This window comes from Periplaneta americana, chromosome 8 (genome assembly GCF_040183065.1).
Source record: "Periplaneta americana isolate PAMFEO1 chromosome 8, P.americana_PAMFEO1_priV1, whole genome shotgun sequence".
Classification (NCBI taxonomy): Eukaryota; Metazoa; Arthropoda; class Insecta; order Blattodea; family Blattidae; genus Periplaneta; species Periplaneta americana.
In genome coordinates, this window is record NC_091124.1 from 133,276,248 (window position 1) to 133,303,035 (window position 26,788).

Sequence of the window (26,788 nt, forward strand, 5' to 3'; positions counted from 1 at the left end):
AGAAACAGAATAAAACGGTAAGCACTTCGCTAATAGTATCTTTTACTTCAATCATGAACACTGCAATTTTATATGTATTTTGAAAAGAAAAAATGAATTTTCATTAGACCTACATAATAAAACACAAATATCACTACAGAACAAAGGAATAATTACAACAGTTAATACAAAGTTTCATCTGAAAGTTTAGCATGTCTGAACAGCTGATCACTAAAATCAGCTGTTAGCTCTGCCGATACTAGCGACATGGTTGGATTCATTGAGAATTAGACCTCCCTGAGCTTGATTTTAGTACCAACAACATCAAAGGTGCCGACAAGAGTTGTCTCTACTGTATCTTCTTTATACTGTGACAGTACCAAAGTACACATCAGTAATTACCAACATGCGAGAGGTTCAAGACGAATTAAGCATACTAGGGAAATGGTCAGTTTCCCTTGTATTGCGTCCTGGACATACCAACTATATATGAATGAGCTTCCTCGTCGTCACTTGTTAGAGTTTCTTGACTGAGGTACTACAGGGCCAGGATAATACCCTGGAAGTATAATGGGGAAAGCATTAGAATCTTGTAAATTGTTGCTTGTAACATTATTTTCTTCAAATATGGGAGATATATTACTACAAATAGAAACACTGAAGATCCATTATCTCAATATCTACCAGAAATACCATTGTTTCTAGGAACTGTCCATCAGAACTGTTATTATGAAGTCCAGGGAAAATTCACATGCTCGCCTGTTCACTACACTAGTGTTAAATTGGCACTGATAACCCGTCGTGGAATTTAATTAATTATTAAAAGCTACATTGTTAGAGTATATATGTTCACATGGAACTCAGTATTAAAAGAAATTCTTCATATACTTACGAAGCGAAGAATGAATTTAATGTAATATAGTGAATAATTTCAAGGGAAAAATTGTTCTGGGGCCGGGTATCGATCCCGGGACCTCTGGTTGAACGTACCAGCGCTCTACCACTGAGCTACATTTGAAATTATTCAAATCTGCTTTACAGAGAGCTTCACCTGAAAGACTAGATTTGCATAATATATACGTTACTGTGTACATTAACAGAAAACCACAATTCCAAGTCACACAGAGATTGTGTGCACTCGTTGTGGGTCTCTGGCGTTTCGTCAGCCCAAGCGAGTTGTGTGGATATAAAGGGAAAAGTTGAGACGGTGTCGGGTGGAGTTCCTGGGTAGCTCAGTGGTAGAGCACTGGTACATTCAACCAGAGGTCCTGGGATCGATACCCGGCCCAGAACAATTTTTCCCTTGAAATTATTCAAATCTGCTTTACAGGGAGCTTCACCTGAAAGACTAGATTGCATAATATATACGTTACTGTGTACATTAACAGAAAACCACAATTCCAAGTCACACAGAGATTGTGTACACTCATTGTGGGTCTCTGGCATTTCGTCAGCCCACGCGAGTTGTGTGGATATAAAGGGAAAAGTTGAGATGGTGTCGGGTGGAGTTCCCGGGTAGCTCAGTGGTAGAGTGCTGGTACGTTCAATCAGAGGTCCCGGGATCGATACCCGGCCCTGGAACAATTTTTCCCTTGAAATTATTCAAATCTGCTTTACAGGGAGCTTCACCTGAAAGACTAGATTTGCATAATATATACGTTACTGTGTACGTTCAACCAGAGGTCCTGGGATCGATACCCGGCTTCGGAACAATTTTTCCCTTGAAATTATTCAAATCTGCTTTACAGGGAGCTTCACCTGAAAGACTAGATTTGCATAATATATACGTTACTGTGTACGTTAACAGAAAACCACAATTCCAAGTCACACAGAGATTGTGTGCACTCGTTGTGGGTCTCTGGCGTTTCGTCAGCCCACGCGAGTTGTGTGGATATAAAGGGAAAAGTTGAGACGGTGTCGGGTGGAGTTCCCGGGTAGCTCAGTGGTAGAGTGGTGGTACGTTCAACCAGAGGTCCCGGGATCGATACCCGGCCCGAGAACAATTTTTCCCTTGAAATTATTCAAATCTGCTTTACAGGGAGCTTCACCTGAAAGACTAGATTTGCATAATATATACGTTACTGTGTACGTTAACAGAAAACCACAATTCCAAGTCACACAGAGATTGTGTGCACTCGTTGTGGGTCTCTGGCGTTTCGTCAGCCCACGTGAATTGTGTGGATATAAAGGGAAAAGTTGAGACGGTGTCGGGTGGAGTTCCCGGGTAGCTCAGTGGTAGAGCGCTGGTACGTTCAAGCAGAGGTCCCGGGATCGATACCCGGCCCCGGAACAATTTTTCCCTTGAAATTATTCAAATCTGCTTTACAGGGAGCTTCACCTGAAAGACTAGATTTGCATAATATATACGTTACTGTGTACGTTAACAGAAAACTACAATTCCAAGTCACACAGAGATTGTGTGCACTCGTTGTGGGTCTCTGGCGTTTCGTCAGCCCACGCGAGTTGTGTGGATATAAAGGGAAAAGTTGAGACGGTGTTGGGTGGAGTTCCCGGGTAGCTCAGTGGTAGAGCGCTGGTACGTTCAACCAGAGGTCCTGGGATCGATACCCGGCCCCGGAACAATTTTTCCCTAGAAATTATTCAAATCTGTTTTACAGGGAGCTTCACCTGAAAGACTAGATTTGTAATGTAATATAGTGTTCATAGTAGGCTACCCATTTGATGAACTGAAAGCAGTTATCTATTGATAATTAAGAGAAATACTGTACATACCTCTGTCATCCGAAAAATATGATAGGTACTTGCATGATCAAAGATAGTGGTCAATAAGTAAGGGAACTTTGTTTGAGAAAAATTTTGAAGAGTAGAAAAAAGTGAAGCAGGTATGAGAGCTTGAATTTGTGAATCCAAATTCAAATTTCATATGTGAATGTTATGAACTCGATGACTGGCAAGAAAATATTTACAGCAGCACAGATATTTAAAACCATGATAGATGAAGTCATCGAAGTATTGATCAATAATCTCGATATTATGGTATTGAAGTTTCCTTTATTTCCTTGCCACACTCACCCTTTTGTGAAATGCACGAAGCTGGTGACTGAAACTTCCAGTACCATTATAGGTCAAGAAACCAGAGATGCATTTATAAGGGCAAGAAATGATTCAAGAGCAGTTTTACCCAGTTTTGAAACGAAATCAGAATACAATGCAAAACAAGAAAAGTATAATAAATGTTATTTATAATTTGTTGTTAAATCTTATTTAATATCCAATTTATGTGAAACGGCAGAGAAATATGATTTTTCCCATAATTTGTACATAACTTAAATAATTATTATGTTATGACTACATTTGTAACATTTCTTTTTTAATAGTCTTTAGATTTATATTTAATATTCTAAGGGTTAAATTATTGTTTACAAGACATCCACGTTTTATTACTAACTATGAATAATTACTGGAGAAACTTAAAAACTCTAAAACATAGTTCATCATCAATATGGAGCTTTCAGGAAGTTAGGCCACTGTTCCGATCTCAAATCAGATGTCGAGGAATCTCTTCAACTTAGTTGAGTAACATTTTTCTTACATTTTTTCAAGTATTCAGTTTATGTGAAAGAGCGAAAAACCCGTGTTTTTTTCCCATTATTTTTATATAAGTAGTTGCTAGTTTGTGACTATTGCCTTTTTATGGGATTAAATTATTGTATTTTTATTACTCTCTGAATTAAAATATTATAAAAAGTCAGGATATATATTAATTTATGGAATTAACGAAACATTTATAAAATATAGGGCTGGGTAGAGTCCTCAAGATGTTGCTACTCGTATATCAGAAAATCAAAGTTCCTATTTTAAATGCCTATGTAAGACACAACTTTTCTGCACTATTAGCTGCAGTTTTCAAATGAAATAAAAGTTAAATTGCCTATGTTTTTGCTCCACTCTATATACAGATACAGAATTAAAATTTGAAGCGGGTCTTGATGGGAGTCCACTTGTATGTAGGCAACAATTTCGCACAACTGTCCACAAGTAGCATAGATACAGGGGCTCTTGTTTACTGCACATGCGCAGTGTGTTGTTAACGAAACTTATGCAATAAGGGAACTCTAAATTTTATTTCTGTATCTGTTTGCATTTTAGATGCATACATACATACCAGTGTTTGTTACATTCCACCCTTGCAAAACAACTTTCTATGTAATGAGTGCTCCAGTAAGGGTGTGAACAAAAGAGTAGACATCTACTGAATTTCGTTTGTGACTGTGAGGGTAAGAAAACTGGACTGCAATTCCATGATCACTTGTCGCTTGAATTTCAAGTCATTTTCAACTTCTACACCTGAACGTATGTGTTATTCATGCTTTGCTCTTATTGTACTCATGTGTACTTGAAATTTTTGTTTGTATGTATGTCTGTCTGTCTGTCTGTCTGTCTGTCTGTCTGTCTGGATGTTTGTTACCTTTTCACGTGATAATGCCTGAACTGATTTATATGAAAATTGAAATATAAATTAAGTTTGTTCTAACTTAGATTTTAGGCTATATGGCATTCAAAATACTTTATTTAAAAGGGGGTTATAAGGGGGCCTGAAATAAATAAATGAAAATAGCTCACTTATTATTGATTTTTATGAAAAATATTACATAACAAAAGTTGCTTTAAAAATGATTTCCGATAAGTTTTATTCTATGCAAAATTTTAATAGGACTGATAATTAAAGAGATATACTAGTTTTAAATCATCGCCCACCTCAGACTAATCTATCTATATATATAATTTGAACTGGTAATGGAAATTATGGGAAAACGGCTAAACGGATTTTAATAAATGGCCCCTCATTTTGAAGCTTGGAACCCAAAGTTTTTCAAAAAAATAGTAGTTTTCAGTGAAATGTCAATTTTCCTACATCATTTTCCTATTTTCCAAAATCCATCTTTCGTTAGTTTTGAGAACTAATTAATTGCATTTCAGAATAAAACAAAACACATACTACAATAAACAATAGACTATTACACGAAGGCCATGACCTACAGGATTGCTGACATAGAGTTCAGATGGCTCAGATTCTTTCACATCATAATGCCAATATGTCGACCTTCATTTGTCTAATTTTTTGATAACATATAAAAAATAATTTACAGGTCTGATTCTCTGGTCTGTAGTTGGAACAGATGCATTATAGGACCCACTCCGAGTATTCCATAGTATTGATTATATATTGTATATTTTCGATTATTATATCAAGTATGCCATCTTAACAAAACTAAATACATAGTACTGTAAATATGTATAATTTAATAAAACCAACAACAATGAAATTAAGCTCATATTAGTCACCTTTGTTATACAATATATTAAATTTTATTCAAAATAAAGTTAAAGAAACAAACCAAAGCTAAAGTTAAAACACAGTAACATTAAACTTTCAAACAATACAACAATAAAATTAAGTTCATATTAGTCATCTTTATAATATATTATAAAATACTAATTCTACTCCATTTATACTGCATTTTTGGTCCAAGGAAATTACTAGTCTTTCACAAAAACACATTTTTACTAGTATTTTCCCTGGACCAAAGAATTGGTGTAAAATTAGCATTTTACCATGGACCTCACTGGAGATGTTCCGTTTCGTCTTCTCCGTTATCCGAGTGATTTCACAAAGTGCTACGATACGGCGTTCCTGTGTCTATCATTTAATACCTTATAATTTCTATTGACATCTCCACAGAAGTTCATCTCGTTTACGTTTAAATTTCTTCAGTCTCATCCCAGGATTACATGTTTCGCAAAACATTTCACTCCTAAGTAAACCACATTCACAAAAAAAAACCATAAACATAGTCTACATGTCTTTATTCATGGATCAAGCAACTAAAAAGTTTACAACTTATTTATAATTCCGTAATTACCATTTCGAGGCCTACATTTTAAATCAAGAGGGAGAATTCGATCCACTTCTTTTTTATATTTAACTATAGCATTCGAAATTGCCGCCATAATTATGATCAAACTAATTTACAACAATATTTATTGGTTGGCAACATAATGAAAACAATATATATCGATCATTTAATTGATTGAAACGCTACTTCCGTTGACCTTTTTTTGTGGCTTTGCATATTTTTATATTTAGGGTGGGTCCTATAATGCATCTGTTCCCTGTAGTTTTCCGAGTACAGCTGTGTATTGGATATTAAGAACTATAAAACTTAAGAATATTTGATGACATTATTACCATTGAAAATGAAATATTATTATAGTTAATGCAACATATAATGCTATACTGATGATATGAAAGTAAAACTTTTTGGGGTTTTATGTAAGTAAACGCAGAGAAAGAATATTTTATGTTAGATCTTCATTTCTATAATTTACTGAGTAATGGCTATATATATGTTACTGAAAACTATAAAACTTACGTAAGGTAACGATATTGCTATTAAAAATGAAATACTTTTATAGTTATTAATCAAGTGGTGTGGGTCTTTTTCATATATTTAATGGCAGTGTGATATAGATATTTATATGTCTGATTCTCTAATTTTCCTTGGTAGTAACTGAGTCATGTTTCCTATTTTAGCTGCGTCTTTAAACTACATCAAAATTAATTTCATATTTCTTTGGTTTAATCAATTAGATTTGTGATTACTGCCAAGCATATTTTGTTGTAGGGAAAATAGCAGGCCATTTCTCTTCTTGCTACCGTGATGAGTAAGTTTATTTCCTGCAACCAGCAACGAATGAAACACTGAAACTGCTAACAATTTACGATGGACAATTTTATTTAGGGCGCATATAAGATTCTACAACTCTGACATATCATTCACCTCATTTTCCGCATCTCGGCAAGTAATAGATTCCTCACAACAGCCTATATTACAGAAAACATACGGGATAACATTCATTGTTACACAAATTAATCCAGCATTATTTGGTAAGTCAATATTGTCTGGAGGAAGCATAAAAATTACTATTCCTAAGAAAAGACCAAAAGGTATTACTTACTGATAAAAGAAGAGGCCTACAAGAATTTGTAGTCTCTTGATCACCTCAGCAAGATCTCTTAGTGGGGAAAAAAGTGATTCTGCCCTCTACATTTCAGGGTAGTTCACGAAACATGCAGCAGCTATACCAAGATGCTAAGACTTTTGTTCAAAGCATGACAAACCTTATATTTTCTTAACTTTCACCTACAATCCGCAATGACCTGAAATAACTACTGCATTACTTCCGCATGAAAAACTCTCTGATCGTCCTGACATTGTTACTTGCGATTTCGCATTGAAACTCAAGAACTGAAGACGGATAGGTTCTTGGAAAAGTATTTAGCATAAAAAAACATTCAGAGGGAGTATGTTTCATTATTATGGAAGCAAATAACTTTCAAAATATCTGGTATTCTTTATTGAAAATAAATCTGAACAATTTTTATTTGAACTTCTTATGGACTTAGTTTGCAGCATTTGCTGCACAAGCCACTAGTATATATATATATATATATATATATATATAATTTGAACTGGTAATGGAAATTACGGGAAAATGGGTGAACGGATTTTAACAAATGACCCCTCATTTTGAAGCTTGGAACCCAAAGTTTTTCAGAAAAATAGTATTTTTCAGTGAAATGTCAATTTTCCTACATCATTTTCCTATTTTCCAAATTCCACCTGTGTCGTCAGTTTTGAGAAATAATGGCTTTTCAGAATAAAACAAAACATAAACACACTACAATAAATCATATCACACGAAGGCTACAACCTGCAGGATTAATGACATATTAAGATTTCAGATGGCTCAGATTCTCTGACATCATAATGCCAATATGTCGATCTTCATTTGTGTAACCTTTTCAGAACACTTCTGTAATATTGGTTATTAAAAACTTCAAGACTTACTAAAAAGAATTTACAGGTCAGATTCTCTGGTGTGTTATTTTCTTAGTACAGCTGTCTGTGTATTGGATATTAAGAACTACAAAACTTAAGGATGTTTGATGACATTATTATCATTAAAAATTAAATATTATTATAGTGAATGCTATGATGTGAGTATTTGTCACTAATTATACAGTTTAATGCTTTATTGACGATATGAAAGTGAAACCTTTTGGGGTTATAGCTGGTTATTTAACGACGCTGTATCAACTATTAGGTTATTTAGCATCAAGATTTGTGATAGCGAGATAGTATTTGGCGAGATGGGGCCGAGGATTTGCCATAGGTTACATGGCATTCACCTTACAGTTGAGGAAAACCTCGGAAAAAACCCAACCAGGTAATCAGCCCAAGCAGGCATTGAATCCTCGCCTGAGTGCAACTTCAGACCGGCAGGCCAATGCCTTAACCGACTGAGCCACACTGATGGCTTTTGGGGTTATATAAGTAGGCATAGAGAATATCTGAAGTTAGATCTTCATTCTATAATATTTACTGAGTGACAGCTATATAGTAGTCTATACAAAACTTACATGAGATAACAATGTTGTTATTAAAAATTAAATATTTTTATAGCTAGTTATTAATCAAGTGGTATGGGTCTTTTCCATAGATTTAATGGCAGTGTGGTGTAGATATTTAAAGCTGAAAGTTAGAATTAAAAAACAGTTACACTACTGGTTGTTCTTTATGGTTGTAAAACTTGGACTCTCACTTTGAGAGAGGAAGAGAGATTAAGGGTGTTCGAAAATAAGATGCTTAGGAAAATATTTGAAGCCAAGAGGGATGAAGTTATAGGAGAATGGAGAATGTTACACAAAGCAGAACTACACGCATTTTATTCTTCACCTAACATAATTAGGAACATTAAATCCAGACGTTTGAGATGGCAGAGCATCTAACACATATGGGTTAATCTATAAATGGATATAGAGTGTTAGTTGGAAGACCTGAAGGGAAAAGACCTTGAGGGAGACAGATGCAGATGGGAGGATAATATTAAAATGGATTTGAGAGAGGTGGGATATGATGGTAGAGACTGGATTAATCTTGCTCAGAATAAGGACCGATAGTGGGCTTATGTGAGGGCGGTAATGAATCTCTGGGTTCCTTAAAAGCCATTTGTAAGTAATTGATATAGATATTTATATGTGTGATTCTCTTCAGTATTATCTGGAGGAAGCGCAAAAATTATAATGCCTAAGGAAAGACCAAAAGATATTACTTACTGATAAAATAAGAGGCCTACAAAATGTTGTTGTGTCCCGATCACTTTAGCAAGATCTCTTAGCAGGATAAAATGATTCTACCCTCTACATTTCAAGGTAGTTCACGAAACATGCAGCAGCTATACCAAGAAGCTATGTCTATTATTGGAAAGCATGGCAAACCTGATATTTTCTTAACTCTCACCTACAATCCGCATGACCTGAAGTAACTACTGTTTCACTCTCACATGAAAAACAGATTGATTGTCCTGACATTGTTACTTGCGTTTTCGCGTTGAAACTTAAGAACTGAAGGTGTATAGGTTCAATAGAAAGTATTTAGCATAAAGAAAACTATTCAGAGGGGTAAGTTTCATTATTATGGGAGTAAATAACTTCCAAAATGTCTGGTATTCTTCATTGGAAATAAATTTGAAAAGTTTTAATATGAACTTCTAATGAACTTAAGGTACGGTCACACATCGCTACTTTTGCTGCACAACTTTTGTACTGCAGCTGCAAAAGTTGCGTGTCGTGTTCACACGTAAGCCAAAAGTAGCGTGCTGCACGCTACTTTTTGTGCTGCGCAACCCGAGTGCTGCAAAAGTTGCAATTGGAGGTTGCGAGTCTGTTCACACACAAGGCGCTACTTTTGCAGCCACAGTCTTTCTGCAGGTTTTCAGCTCTGTGTTGACTTCTCAATATACATTTTGTGGTTATGTTCGCATTATTATAAAACTCATGCGATAGCTTAATTATCTATTATTTGCCTTTCTGTCCTAACTAGTATTCAGAAATTGGCACTATTTTTCAGGGGCGTATTTTGCGGGCTACCGGGGCTACCGGCGGTAGCCCAAGGAAATTACAAAAGAAAAAGTTTATAATATAACATAATGTAATAATTTTGTATTAGTAGTTTAGTAATTAAAATTAAAGTAATTGTTAGATATATTTTGTGTAATAATAGGGTCAGCGGTAGCCCAAACCCTTTAACCAGTATACGCCACTGCTATTTTTACTATAAAGCTTTTAATAACACCTATATGCTTAAATGATAACCAGGGAAAGGATTTATATGTAAATACATATTTACTTATAAAGCTAATATAATTTATATTTTGCATTATCTTTATGTTTCACAATGTGTAGGGTTGAAAAATCCTACTTTTATTTTCCATATTTTTCCATATTTTAGAGTTTAGTACATATTTTCGTTAATTTCCATATATTTTCCATATTTCATATAAAACAGTCCATATTATATTAGGTTTAACAATAAAACAAAACAAAATTCCATTAACTTTTAAAAATACATTTCAACAATAGAGATTTAAACACATGTTCAGTAATCCCTTTAACATCAGAGTTATTTGAAAATTAGCAGTCCTATCAACAATGGGAAAGTAAGTTACAAAACTGTATTAATTTAATTTAAAATTTTTAACAGACTTCAGTTGTGCAGCTCAACAGTTAAATGCCAGTCAGAGTACACATAGGTTCAGTTTTGTAAATCATACTATAAAGACGGTAAATATGCCAAAAGTACGTCATTCAGTCAATTTAAAATCAAAACTAACAAGTTACATTTCAGAATTTAAAGAAGATGGTTTATCAACTGACAATAAAATATTATTTTGTAATTTGTGTCAGTGTGCAGTATCATCTACACAAAAGTTCCTGGTGCAACAACACATTACAACTAGTAAACATCAGGCCAACAAACAACTAAATTCCAAGCAGAGACAATTGTTTTTAACACAACCAACAACATCGAATGTAAGATCTGAGTTTAACATCGACCTGTGCCGTTCTCTCATCTCTGCTGATATTCCTCTCTACAAACTAAAGAATAAGGTCTTCAGGGAATTCCTTGAAAAATATACTCAACATACAATCCCGGATGAGTCAACACTTAGGAAGACGTATGCTCCATCCATCTACGATGAGACAATACAGAAGATAAGAGATGAAATTAAAGATAGTTCAATTTGGGTTTCCATTGATGAGACTCCCGACAAAGAAGGTAGACTTGTTGGTAATGTAGTTATCGGTTTGTTAAGTGAACAATATTCTGAACGAATTCTTTTACATTGTGATGTTCTAGAAAAGTGCAATAACAAAACTATAGTTAAACTGTTCAACGAAGCTATGGGTATCCTGTGGCCAAAGGGTATTATGTACGATAATGTGTTATTCTTTATTAGCGATGCTGCCCCTTATATGGTCAAAGCTGGACAAGCATTATCTGTTGTATATCCTAAATTGACTCATTTTACTTGTGTGGCGCATGCATTTCATCGTGTGGCAGAAGTGGTCAGAGACAATTTCCCTAAAGTAGATTTGTTGATTTCATCAGTGAAAAAAGTATTTCTCAAAGCTCCCAGTAGAGTTAACGTGTTGAAAGAAATGTACCCTGAAATTCCATTGCCACCAAAGCCAATTTTAACTAGATGGGGTACATGGCTAGAAGCAGTTGAATATTATGCCGAACATATAGACTCTATTAACAATGTTCTCCTTGCATTGGACTCTGAAGATGCAGTCTCAATTGATACTGCGAAAACAGTTACCTGTGACATAAGTGTGAAGAATGACTTAGCTCACATTCAGCATACATTTTCATGCATCATAAAAACGCTCAAAAGTCTCCAAAATAGGCACCTTTCACTATCTGAAAGTTTTGAAATTATAAATAGTACTGTGGAACAACTGAATCGTGGTAGAGGTAAAGTTGCAGATGCAGTAAGAGCTAAGGTGGACACTGTACTTTCAAAAAACCCTGGATATGAAGAACTACAAAAGGTTGTTGCTGTGATGAGTGGTGAATCAACAGTGAAGATTAACTTGGACTTATCCCCAGCAGACATTGTGAAATTGAATTATGTACCAGTTACTTCTTGTGACGTCGAACGCTCTTTTAGTCAGTATAAATCTATCCTCAGAGACAATAGAAGAAGATTCACTTTTCAGCACTTGAAAGAAATGTTTGTAACCTATTGTTATGGTAACAGACAATAAAAATTGTGTTTTGTTGAAACTACATTGGAAGATAAGGTACGTCCATTATATTTTTTGTTTAGTTTGATTAAAATGTACCAATATTTAACGTACATAGTCATTTTTTTATAATTTTAAGTCCATATTTAATTCCATATTTTGGTAAAAATCCATATTTAATTCCATATTTTGGTAAAAATAACTACATATATATTTACATATTTCATATATTTTTAGTCCATATAAATCCGTTCCCTGATGATAACCAACAGCATATACACGTAATCAATATTGGCAACCCTCCTGTTGAAACTACGCTACGGAAAATAGAAAAAAAAAAAGAATTATTTCGTCAGTAAATATACTCAGACTGTGTTGTACATTTAGTAACTGTTACAAATAATTTATTTTCATCACATCTAACATTAAAATATATCCAAACAAAAGTATCATTGGCATACTTAGGTGGCAACACTGGTCGCAACTGCAGCAAAAGTTTCAACAAAACCGATATAAAAATGCTGCGGTTAACATGTAGAGAATGTTTGTGTGTTTGTATGAACTACCGTACCTACCTAATTTCAGAAACTATTTAACCAATTTGTATAATTATTATTTCACCATTTGAAAGTGTGCTCTCTAGATGGACATAATGCTATATGCTATTATGGTAACTCCTGAGTGAATCAAGGACAGGTAAGATTAAAATAGATTCTTACACAGAGAAAACTTGCTATCCTGTCGCAATATTATATTACTTGATTATTTAAACTTTATTTGGTCCACATAAAATACTCTAATTTTACACACTTCAGTTTCTTTTTGTCTACAGAACATAATAGTATTTTTAAGAATTTTGTTGTAAAGATGAGTATTTTCCCGGTACCAAAAATACAGCACTTAGGCCTATGGAGTAAAAATCAGTATTTTATCGTTGAGTTTGCTGGAGCCGAGTTATTTTACGAAGTGTCACGAAATAGTGTTCCTGCACTCATAATTTACCTATATTCGTTTCCTGTGTTTCTTAAAATAATATTTATGTACCACATTCATTTTCATCTCAGAGAATTAACGAACAATGAGAGTTTATTGATTTAGTATGCAGTAATATTATGTTAGCTTAGCATTTCATTATTTTATAATCCAAATATTAACTATGCTCATTTGAATTGTATTAAAATGAGTAAAATTGTTAAACTATGCAATAAATTCAATGCATAAAATTGGGTAACGAGCCAAACAGATTATTTGCACTGTTGTAAAAGTTGTTCATCCTGTGATTCAAGAACTCCCAGAACCAATTGAAACCTTACTTATTGGAGTACATCCATTATCAACACACTTTTTAAACAATATAAAACAGTACAACACCTTATTTCAAGTAGCATTATTTGATGCAAAAGAAATAGCCTACATAAAGTCAATAATTTAGGCTGAAGTTCAAGCATAGACTAATCATTTAATTGGAAATCTTCTTCCAGCTGAGAGTACGAGCCTTCAGTTCTTACAAGTATATTTCTTTCCAGATGCTGACCAATTGTGTATTGGGTCTAATATAATATCAATCTTAGAAGTAGAATTGACTGAACAACTTCAGAAAGTATTGCATGATAATAACAGTTAAATTCATAGTTGTTTTAAGTACAACTTTCAAGATGATTTAGGGGCAAACGACTTAAAATATACAAAAAGCTATTATTCACTAAGTAATTACAAAACTGTATTTAGATTTAAGTCAATATTTATTTCTAATAAGTGCAGCGAAGTAATAAAAATATGTACTGTTATCTTACTGAATAATAAATACTTAATATGTATGTGTCGCGTGTACAATATATTTGTAAAATTATTCCATCCCTGACTCATTGATTCTTAAATGCAACACAAATCAGACATAAAATTTTATTACCTTCTAATAGCATTAAATTTAACTACATATCGCTCATTCATCATTAGTTTCAAGTTTTCTGTGCATAAGAGTCTGTTTTAATCATATATAGCTTAAAATCTAAGTTAGAACGAACTTAATTTATATTTCAATTTCCATGAAATCGGTTCAGCTATTATTGCATGAAAAGATAACAAACATCCAGACAGACAAACATACAAATAAAAATGTCAAAAATGCGATTTTTGGTCTCAGGATGGTTAATTATACATGTTAGCACCAATTATTTTTAGAAAAGGGAAAATTACCAGAAAAATATCTGTTACAGATTTATTATTGGTATAGATTTAGCAGAAATTATTAATTCAGGAAAGTGTGAACATAAACATTGTTTGAAAGTGTATCTTCTATAATACATTTTTTTCTACTAGCAAGCTTAGCTCCTGTATGCTGTTATGGACATATCGTTTTATGGACTTGTAACATTCGAGGACTTAATGGGCTCTGGAAGTGTAGCCAACATTCAGCCATGAATTTGAATAGGAAATAACGTTTATAGTACCTGTAAATGTGATTTAAAAGGTTTAAGACAGTGCCATCTATCAGATGATGTATAAAACTCAATATTGAGTTTTGTTGAACTTAATGGTTTTTGGGAATGGGCGACTCATATATTCTCTGAAAGATAAGAATGAACTTATATCAAGTAGATCTGTTTATTCAAAAATAAGTCTTCAGTTTCTCAAGTGTATGGAAGTACAGTAAAACCTTGATAAGATGCGCCCGCTGTGTAATACACTTTTTTTTCTGGTCCCTGCACATTTCATATATAATGCCTTTATAAAATACCCTGTTTGCACTCAAGCCCCGCATAATACGCTGTTTTTGTAAAATATTTTCGATGTAATTTTCAGCAGTGTACTGTAACAGCAATGAAACATCTTGGTCATTGAACTCACTGGTGCCATTAACCTGAAAAGTATTGGTATTGGACCCTTTACCTGCACATTTAAACCTTCATACTTCATACCTTAGTATACCCCACCCTCTTGTTATGCTCTCTTATTCGACTCCTTACCTGCGTGGTTAAAGCCTACATACAGTTGCAATACCTCACCCTCTTGCTAACCCTCTCTCTCAAACAACATTCCTCACTTGGCCATAATAAAATTCTGGAAATTTTTGCTAGGCAGTTTGTTGTCCTTTAATGTATTGAAGTGTCTGTGAATGTCACTACAATGAGTGTTAAACAAAAAGCCCTATCTGTATCGGAAAAATTGGAAATCTTACGAAAGTATGATGAGAACAGTACTCTTACTCAGAAACAACTCCCTGATTCATTAGGAATCGCAATCATCGATATTAAGAACGATAATAAAAAATCGTGACTCAAATCACTACAACTGCAACATCGGGAGAATGTAAGCGCAGGAAAGTGAAATGTGGCAAACATGAGGACTTGGAGAACACACACACAGCAAACAACTATAAATGTTTTTTTTTCGAAGGAATTAAATACAGTACATATTGTAAATGTCTTTGACGTACAGTACAGTAATTACATAATGGAGTAATACTACAATACCTTTCATGAATCATGTATTTCAATACAGAAAAATGCTAGTAGATACTGTAAATAAGTCAAAATTAGTATACCCGCCTAATACGCAGTCCCTGTTAATACACAGTTTACACACAGTCCCTTGAACAGCATCTTATCAGGGTTTTACTGTATTTGAAAATTTCAAAACATGATAGAGAAACTACTAAGCTTGTACTTGCTATTTGGGAAAAGGAAATTGTACGAGAAAGGAGCCCATAATTGTACCTATCTTTAAGAAGGAGGAAAAGAGAAGATTAACTCCATTTGTAGATGAAATTATTGGGGATCATCAATGTGGTTTTAGGTGTAATAGATCGACTATTGATCAGATTTTTTGCATTTAACTAGGGTTTCCAACTTTTTTTTGAAGAAAATAAGGGTGACTAAGGAATCGACAAAATTTCACATAGAAAATTGACAAATTATTCTGTTAAGTTACTAAAAACAACTTTATTCTGGACTTCGACAGCTGAAATTAAATTGAACGTTTTTCAGACAGATTTTGTATCACATAATAGTTAAAGTCGACTGCAGTTTGCAGTTCTGATTTAACTAGATGTGTAGTGCTGCTGTTTCGATTATCTTTCCAATTACTGTTCATGAGATAAAACATCCTCTTTGTATGAGCATTACTACTTGGTATGCCAATTTTTCCAATTTTATAACATTAACATGGTTTGATTTTAAACACGTGAACACTAAAACCCATTTCTGGCAAGCATTACCTTCTGTAAAGACTGCACATTTTAATGTATACCTTAAACAACAAAATTCATCATACATATATATTATCGTCATAAAATCAAATGTTTAGAATAAAGATTTTTTATTTTATGCTTAAATAAGGGAGGAAAAATGACCGAAGAGAAGAAAAATACGGGAGTCAGGAGACTGTTAAAAATGGGAGAAAATACGGGAAGGTTGGCACAGAGAGAGAGAGGGGGGAGGGAGGGGGAGAGAGAGGGAGGGAGAGAGAGAGAGATTTTTTTTCCATGTTATGAAATGGCAACATAAAAGGAGAACAATCACCAGAGCCTCCACTGTTAAAAATACATTTTTTCTTAGTGACTGTTAGAAGAAAGTACAGTTGCTTCATGCAATCCCATAAGGGTTATAACGTGACTTTTTTGTAGTCGCCAGATGGCAACATAGCGAACTTGATAAAAGTGGTTCTCTTGAAAGTTCATTGGGCTGATCAATCTATTACTTGTAATGTGGGCTGTTACTGAGCCATTAATCAGTAGATAGATAACTTACACAGTTAAAAATAATTAACACATTTTAATTCATAATTTTTTCTTTTCAGGTGTCTTCTTTAGAAAGGTTTGTATGAAACTTATTAACTCATTACATATGCCCCTCTTGAACCATGTCATTTTCCAAAATTATTAATTTATTCTATTGGATTTTCTGATTGCTATTGCAGAATACTGTGGAACGGGGTAGACAACTAGGTTTACGAGGATGGTGTATGAACACACACAGAGGTACGGTGCTTGGCTTGCTGGAAGGCGAACCTGTTAAAGTGGAAGAAATGTAAGTGTCAGTTTTTTTCATACATACATAACGCACACACAGGCAGATACATCGGTGCTGCAAGGACCGTGGATAGTCTGTCACTACTGCTCTCAAAAGTCCCATCATAAACCAGTGGCTGGCATTTCTTGACTTGAGTCAACCTCTTAATATCCAAGTAGGGCAGAGGGATATGGAATGACCTCCCTTCCCTTAGCTATCACGTGTTCATTCAATGTTGAGCAGTTAGATATCCTCCCCCTCTTACCTTTACCTTTGCTGTGTTGTGGGCTACATTTTATATGACATAATCTTTGCTGACCACTGCTTTTTAAACAATCAGGTGGTTGTAAATCTGTGACTTCACCTTGGGAACACCATATCATACTTTCAATTGCTAACCCTCAGTTTGTGCTGTCTAGCAATAACCAAGTGATTTAAACATCGATATTTATTCTTGTTAGGGGCACATATACACAGGAGAGGTGGAGATTTAGAAGTCGAACTCTCACTTCACTTCTCCCAACATTTTTTAAAATTAATGATAGTTTACATTCCAAATTCTTATGGCAGTACCTGAAAAGAACTGTTATGACTACTTCATTGTACTTGCTTTTGTATCTCTAACCTTTGTATTTCTGTCTAATTTAATTACTGAGAGGATTCAATCTGGTGTCAGAATGGGAATCTGGTGTGGCTTAGTGGATAGAGCGTCAGCACGTAGAGCTGAAAACCCGGGTTCAAATCCCGGTGTCAGAGAAAAATTTTCTCTGTTCCACCCATTCTTCATCATATGATGCAGAGTTTCTGCATGGAAATATTATTATATGTACTTCGGTACATCGTAATAATATGATATGCGAAAATAATCACTTAGTGATTTAAGACAGTGCTCATTCCGTCGGATGCCGGCCACTTAGTCACTCGTAATGAGTGCACCTCTGCACATTAATGTGTTGGACATTGTGCCGCTGTCACACATCTGTGACGCAGTGCATGAGGGTTGGCCACCAGGATTCAATCCGGCATTGGAATGGAAATCCAGTGTGGCTTAGTGGATAGAGCATCAGCACATAGAGCTGAAAACCTGGGTTCAAATCCTGCTGCTGGAGAGAATTTTTCTCCGTTGCACCCATCCTTCATCATATGATGACGCAAAATTTCTGCATGGAAATATCATATGTACTTCGGTACATCGTAATAATAAGATGGAGTAAGTTTTCATCATTTGTGTGCAATGACCATTTAGACATTAAGGCAGTACAAGTATGCATAAAAATTGTTTAAAAAATAACGATTTAGAAAGAAAACTAAAAAAAAAAAGGAAATATTAATAATCATATCTCTTCTTTTTCTTCTTCAACTTCCCTAGTACAGTATACCACTATCATAGTGTTAGGGGATTTCCTCTGATTCATCTACTATATTGTACTCTATCTTCTGTCAGTCTATTTAACTGGCTCCATGTCTTTCCTCTCTTAGGTGCTATTCGTTTTATTTCTTCTTCCCATGTTGTCCTTGGTCTTCCTACTGGATTTCTTCCTATGGGTCTTGCTTCCATGAACTGGCGTACTTTCCTATCTACATCCATCCTTTTAACGTGTCCAAACCATGACAGCTGTTTATCTTCTATTGTCTTTTGGATTGATTGTATTCTTAAATCTTCTCTTATCCTTTCATTTCTTTCTCTATCTCTTTGTGTTTTCTTTACAATTCTTCTCAAACTTTTCATTTGCATTGCATTATCATACTTGTATCACTATTAGCCATCGTTCAACTTTCACTGCCATACGTAAAGATTGGTTCTATTACTGTTTTGTACATTCTTGTTTTAGTTTTCTTTTCTACTTCTTCTTTTCCTAATACACATCTTCTTAGATAATCATGTCTCAATACTACTAAAATGTCCTTCTTACTTACTTACAAATTGCTTTTAAGGAACCCGCAGGTTCATTGCCGCCCTCACATAAGCCCGTCATCGGTCCCTATCCTGTGCAAGATTAATCCAGTCTCTATCATCATATCCCACCTCCCTTAAAACCATTTTAAAATTATCATCTCATCTATGTTTCGGCCTTCCCAAAGGTCTTTTTTCCCTCCGGCCTCTCACCTAACACTCTATATGCATTTCTGATTCGCCCACACATGCACAAGCCCTGCCCATCTCAAACGTCTGGATTTAATGTTCCTAATTATGTCAGGTGAAGAATACAATGCTTGCAGTTCTGCGTTGTGTAACTTTCTCCATTCTCATGTAACTTCATCCCTTTTAACCCCTAATATTTTCCTAAGAACCTTATTCTCAAACACCCTTAATATCTGTTCCTCTTTCAAAGTGAGAATCCAAGTTTCACAACCATACAGAACAATCATTAACATAACTGTTTTATAAATTCTAACTTTCAGATGTCCTTCATTAAAGAAAAATAGTCCTAATTTTTCATCATGTACAGTTGTAAAAATGTACTCACTTTTATCCAAGCATTGCATACACATATATCTAACAAATTACTTTTTACTAATGAAATTTTATCAACAGTAATCTCACTAGAGGTTTTGATTTATCTAGAGAAAATCAAAACTCCAGTGGGATTTAATGGACTATTACACGATTAGAAGAAAGTATATGAAGATTAGAAGTAACAAAGTACTCCAATACAATAAAATATTAATGGACTTACGAAAATACAACTGTCTTCAAATACATTACTGTACCATCTCTAAATTACAAATATTATGCTAGATGGCAGTATTGTGTTATGTTTAGCTGTTTTCTTGTTATCAGTTGTGCCAACTATGGAATCTCCATTGAACTCTGTGGACGGTTACTAGTCAAGAAGGCTTTGTTGATTCAGTTTCATTTTTATTAAAACAGTTGCATTCCACTTCAATTATCCGGATCCCAGTAATCAACGTCACTTGACAGATGATTCTCAATAAATCTTAGTATTGAACAATCTCTGATACGTGACTATTCATAATATCATATAGCAGAAGCTATAACATAACCTAAATAATATAAACAAGTGTTAAAAAAGTTTTAATTAGGGATGATGAAATAAACAAGAAAAGTTTTAATTAACAATGATGAAATAAAAAATAAACATTAATAATTTTAAAAGGAACAGTTATTGAAAGTACAATTTTCAAATTTGAATGTTTTAGTGGTTGGTGGTTCAGTTGATGTTATATAGATGTGTGCGTAAAAGAAGAGGAACTCGTTGATGTACATGGTGTATTCCTCAACTTATTCAGGATTTCAGGGAAGATGCATAGCTATGACCAATGATCTTTATTAATTCTTGTTCTTGAATGCCAATGCGAGTCATATTTGAAAGTGCTGTGCATCGACTGGAGTGGTTTGTAATTTTCTGTTTTTTTTTTTGACGTCCAGACCAGTGAAGTTTGTAATGTTGGCAAACAAAGAAACAAATGCTAGGGTGGTGATAAAAATAAACAAATGCTAGGAACGCGATAAAATTAAACAAATGCTAGGGACGCGATAAAATTATGCGATAAGCAGCCATGATAGGTTGAAAGACGTCCTTTCATACCGTTTTATTTGTCAAAAGTAGTATGACGTAGTAAAAGTGTAATAATCATTACAAATTTTTCTATGAAGTCTACTGGTAGAATGGTTCTTATGAAGTCCCCTTCTGATCCAATGGATTGCCTGAAATAATATACAGTACAATACATAAATGTTATAATATAGTAAGTTAATCGTAAATAAACCAAGCAATATTCTTAAGTATGAATGAGATCTTAAACTTACCTGTTGTTGATTACTGTAGAGACTGTTAACCCCATGCACCTGGAGTGTGGAGACAGGATGACGTGCTTAATATGGTTTCTTCTTCTGATGTCCTGTTTCTATTTAGATAATGGATTATAAGAAATGTCCGTGCTTTACTAAATAATTTCAATAATTCCAGATCTTCAGAGTTCCAATTAAACAGCTTATACATTATTTTTTCTAATTGATTGATTTTTTTTAAATGACCTCCATCCATCCTGAACATTGTTGACTGGAATTAGTATTCGAAACAGAACTTTTGTTTTTACTTTTTCTAGCATAACCAGCAACATAACAGTGCCACTAGTGCTTCCCTTTTTATTACCTTGTGCTATTTTTTTCATCAATGTCTACCTCTATTGAGTTTATTTCCTCAGGGATTTCGTTTACACTTTCATGGAAAATGTCCATAGATCCTTAAAAACTTATTTTTGTTATTATTATTCCACCTGAATCTTCTATGAGGCACTTGTAGGGTGAGACAGGCAACATTGGAGCAACGAATGTTTCACTTTGATGGGAAGAGCATTATATGAAAATGTCCGATCCCACAAATTTGAGAAAATACGTATTTCAGACGTTCTGATTTTGTTTTCTACCCATTATATTATAATCAGTGCCTTTTTCTTTTAAATTGCTGTGTAACCTTTTCAAGCTCTTAATTGAGGTCAGGAAGACATTGTGAAAAGATAGAAAGGTATGTTTATATGTGACTGTCAGTTCTTTTACAGTATTATTTTCTCTATTTTATCTGTTCTACCTGTTCCATGTGGTTAATATCGAAGGCACATGTTAGTTCATTATGTGCAGGATCTTTTGGAATTCCTGAGTTCATTACACCGGTGAAGTTATTTGTGAGTTGATAAAAATTTATGAACCTGTTCACTTTCAGTACCATAAATTTAATCAAAGCTACTGATATGAAAAAAGTTCCATGACAGATGTAACTCTTTGCCTAACATTCTCTTGTAGGTACAGTATTGTAACCCCAATGCTATTTCGGGAATAGCTGCAACTTAGAGGAATCGGATTTAATAATCTGTTCAATTTCAGATCAGAAACAATTGCAACGACTCTGAAACCTACGGCTTCAATTTCTTATATAATTAAAAACAGTAGCTTTCTGTTCATGTTTTATCTAAATCATAATAGATGGACTGCTTCCACTCACCTGTCAGTTCTCAGATCATTACTTTTTCAGCATTTCTATGAGCCCCCAATATGGAATCATCCTCATTATGCTAACGAATGGAATCAAATAGTAACACAGACAACTTATCCATTTCACTCAAAAATAGTCCCTGCTGTTTTAAAATTTTCAGTATAGAGGTAAGAATAGCAGGAGAAAAAAAAGGCAATTTTCTTCCAGTATTGCAGAGTATAGGTAGCACCACTTGGTAGAGAAATTCCCACCTATGATCTCAAATAATTATATAGCTTATCATTAATTGCTTGCTGAGCATGATGCAGAGATTATGTCTTATTTTTCAGTCTTTGTTTCTTTTCGCTTTAACAAGCATTTTTATTTTCCCTGGAGTGAACACTTCAGCTAATAAAATAATTGTTTACTTTTCCATTTACTAAGCAATTTAAACACTTTCTTTGTTGTTTCACTTTCTCTAGGCTGTTGTGAAGGATCTTTGAGAGCTGTAGTGACCAACTGTCCACGGACTAACAGACCTTGCCAGTACTGTATACTGTATATGTATATATATATATATATATATATATATATATATATATATATATATATATATATACATAGACATATTCTGTATTCTTCGTTTATACATTGAAACATAATTTTCCCCTATTTACTTTGATCTAGTCCTTAGATAGGCAAACATTTTTCTCTGAAGAGAACTGAAATGTAAATAGGTTTATGCCTACCACAACAATGATAGTGGTGGCGGTGGCAGTGGCAGTGGTGGTGTGCATTGAGAGACTATTGGAAATCCTCTTGAACTGTGTTTTATCCGCAAAACCACAGAAAATAATAAGATCATGATTGTATCACCATATATAATATCCATGGGTGTGATTTCATGGTGATTATTTTACCTGATTTCGGTGATATAAAATTGCTTAATTTCTGTGAATATTTCTTTAAAAAGAAAACAAGCAATTTCACTCATATTTCGCACATAAAGAAACTTAAACAATAATAAAAATAACATTTTTTTAGTTATTATTGAAACAATCCCTTCGAAACTAACAGAAAATTGTTTGCAGCTTTAATTAAATTGATAATTCAATTTCATTCAATTATGAGAGAGTGACGTTACTGCCTTCTTGATCTCACTGAGACAGTTGTACCATGTTACACAGAAGTCACTTGACAAATGGGGAACATTACTTTAATTGGAAATACAATAATATACAGTATGTTCAATACCACAGATGTTCAAAATGTGCTCCATTTACTTGAAGACAGTGCCTCACTCGATCCTGATAGTCTTCTGTCACACTTAAAAGTGTTGCAGGTGGGTTGTGCTGGGTAACATGGGTGATCCTTTGTCATTATAGATGTAGGCTCTGTCTGAAAACCGTGTTGTTTCACAATCCCCATAGAAAGAAATCAAGAGGTGTGAGATCTGGTGACTGTGGAGTCCATTACTGAGTTCCACCTTGTCCCACCCAGTGCACACTGAACATCTCATTTAGTTTTTGGCAAAAACAATTAGAGCATAATGTGCCGTGGCTCCATCTTGTTGAAACCATATTTTATCCGTTTGTTTAGTGCAAAATCATACAGGAACTCCATTACAGTGCTGTCCAGCAATTCCTCATATGTGTGTTGCACCCCTCTGTACAAGAGATGTAACTAGATTAACAAGAGTATACTGTATTGTTAATATGCAAACCAAGAAATTTGGTTATTGATGTTTCCAGCAGTGTATATTGTTGATATTTCAATTGAATTGAATTTACGGGAGAGGGGTACTATGATCCAGCAGCCTGTTATGGTCTATTGTGCTAACTCTAAAGCTAGGCGCATTCCGAAACCCACACCGGCTGACTACACTAAGGTTCTGTGCATACCCAGGTGTCGAGCAGGCAACCCCACCTCGTCCCTAGGCCAGCCCCCTCCGTGTGTTGCCAGTCGACAACTGGGGAATGCTATGGAATGATAACGAAATGAAGAAATGGTGACGTAATAATGGAAATGCCTAATATGGAGAAAAAACGGGGGAACCCCGGGGAAAACCCCAACTGCAACCTTGCCCATCACAAGTGTCACTATGGATTTTTCAATGAAAAATCCCAGACCTGACCGGGACTCGAACCCGGGCCACCTGCATGACAGGTCAGAGGTCTGACCACTCAACTACTGCAAGGGTATATATTGTCGATAAGTATGTCTTATGTTTGTAAGTTTAAATTTTAAGTAATTTTAAATTGAATTATGCTAGTTTTATTAAAGTTTGGTGCTAGTTTATTGGTTTTGAAACGGTCATAAATTGAGGAGCGTTTTTTCAAAACTCGATATATGCAAAAACATGTTTTTTCCGAAAATGCGTTTTTTGTTTTTTGACAAGAATTATTTACTTTGAAATATATGTATTTCAGCACATGTAATTCAATGAATAAATGAAAAAGATGGCGTAATTAAGATTATTAAAATCTATTGTTTACTGTTTGAAATCAGATGTCAATTTTAGGACGGTTTTTTCAAAAGTTGATAAATGATAAGTAGTGAGTGGAAGATGTTCATATAATCCTGTTTCTTTTGTGTATTTCTATGTTTTTTTTTTTTGCATAAATTCCAGTATTTATTGATTTTTGACATACACTTTAACATTACTTATTTTAGATGCATAATAATGGATACATTAAACTAAACAATATATTACATAAACAAGTAAACTGAATAACATTTTTTATGTAATCTAAATTTAATTTAACCTTTTTTTCCTTTCGGGTACATAATTTATTTTAGATACACAATAATGCATATATTAAACTAAACAATTTGTAACCTGAAGTTGCTAAACTGCATAACAATTTTTTTACCTAATCTAAATTTATTTGAACATTTTTTTTTCTCACTTTCAGTTGCTTTCTAGCGCATCTTTGTAGAAATACCTTGCATCTTCAGTTATTTCGAAGTACTTGAGTGAAGCTTCAACATCATTTTTCTTCTCTTTGCTCACTGAACTTTTCTTTGGCAGAAATGTTTAATTTAACATCATCTGATGGTAAGATTTGTTTTTCAAAACTTCAACTTGAACTGGATCTCCAAAGTAAGTGCTTGTTACTGATATTTCAACTTTATCCAGGTTCTTTTTATATGTAATTACACGTTGACTATTCATCTTAAATGGCAGTTTTGACCGTAGTACTTTCTTTGAGCTTTCCTTGAGCTTTCTGATTTTCCAGTCTTTGTTTACAACTTTCAAAGTCCCATGTTCCTCTAATAAGTCGTAATATTCCTTGGGTGAGGTGATGGTCTCCTGCCGCCTGTAACTCTTTTCTATCCTGCCAAACACTCTGTCCGGAGCCATATAACTATGTCCCTGGGCAGGAAAGAAGTGTACAATATTGCTCAATTTCTTGCTTCTTTCCAAGAATGCAGTTAGTATAGCCATCATGACACTGTTTTTATTCTGGCTACTACAGGAGTCTGAGAACAGATGAATTGTACTGGTCCCTTCATTTTTCATTTTATTTTCCAGGTCACACATACAGTCCAACAAAGCTGAAGCAACTTGATTACACCCTCTTGTGGACTCTGTTTCCAACCACGTTAAAAAGCAATGTCCTCTTTCCTCTGCTTTTCTGAATGTATCATGATGCATAGATTGTATAGCCATATTTCCCTAGAATAAAACACTTCACTAATAGATAGCTTTGGTATCGGCTGATTTTGCTGCATGTGGAAGCAAATTTTTATTATATCTGCATTATCATCTTTCATTATTTTGTAAAATTGCCTCTCACGAATTTTGTGTAATCTGTGGTTTGTCCTTAATTCATTCTTTCCCCCCCCCCCCCAAATCCTGTATTTCAGTAGATTCATTTTGCAAGTTAAGCAGGTATCGGTATGGGAGGGAGTCTTAAATGACAAGTTGAAACATTTGTAGAAAACTCGTTTGTATTTGGACAACGAGCAGAGATTTAAACTTGAAGCAATCTGGTTTGGACAAAAAAATTTCCACATTTTATTGACTGTAAGATGAGAAGTTACGTACCCCCTCTCAGACTTTCCTCTACCATGGTTACTTTCTCTACATTTGTAACTTTTTATATCATTTTTAATGGCAAGGGTGAGTTTCTTATGTTTTTCTCCTGCTCTATTCCCTCCACGCCTTTCTTTTGTCACTTTCTCCATTTCATGAAATCTGTTAGCGAGGTAAGATATTCTGTCCTTTGACATACCAGAAACAACTTAAAAAGTTGCAGCACAAACAGGCAATAATGTACCATTCTTCTTTCTGATAGTATATTTTACTGAAAATGTCTTCTTCCACTTAGCATTTTCAGTAGCTACTATTCTGTGTTTAGGAGTAGAAATTTTTATAAACTCTAATAGAAATCTGTCTTGGTCAGTTTTGTTTAGAGATCCCAAATGATGATGAAATGTGGTAATGTCATTATAGCACAGCTCAGCAGCTTTACAATTTTTCTTTCCTTTGGTATTTGTAGCTAATTTCTGAAGTCTATGACTACATTTTATTTGTGGTTCCTCTTTAGTTCCGCAGATATTTCTTTTTCACTGTCTCTCCTTGCATCTTGATTTTCTTCCTAAGAAACATTCTTCAACATGTATATCAGTATCAGAATCCTCCGATGAAATATTCATAATGAAAACTCAGTTTATTAACAAAGGAAAAACACCACCATTCACAATGAAAACCTCTCAAAGAATGAAACTGAAACTTGTCAAAA

The 26,788-nt window shown here is 34.3% G+C and overlaps 2 protein-coding genes across 3 annotated transcripts in view; one reads left to right on the forward strand and one right to left on the reverse strand.

Annotated features, from left to right (window-relative positions):
• Positions 1–26,788, reverse strand: part of LOC138705062 (cell growth regulator with RING finger domain protein 1-like) — a 417,737-nt gene that overhangs the window by 336,914 nt on the left and 54,035 nt on the right. The window lies entirely within an intron of this gene.
• The window catches only part of LOC138705063 (acylphosphatase-1-like), a 54,362-nt gene that overhangs the window by 9,175 nt on the left and 18,399 nt on the right, over positions 1–26,788 (forward strand). Inside the window, exons 2-4 of one of the 2 annotated variants that reach the window (XM_069833655.1) lie at positions 16,895–16,911; positions 17,015–17,124; positions 23,946–24,238. In XM_069833655.1, the coding sequence (XP_069689756.1) occupies positions 16,895–16,911; positions 17,015–17,124; positions 23,946–24,030 (212 nt within the window). In that variant the 3' untranslated portion in view covers positions 24,031–24,238. The remainder of the gene's footprint in view (positions 1–16,894; positions 16,912–17,014; positions 17,125–23,945; positions 24,239–26,788) is intronic. The other variant, XM_069833656.1, reaches the window with a different exon arrangement.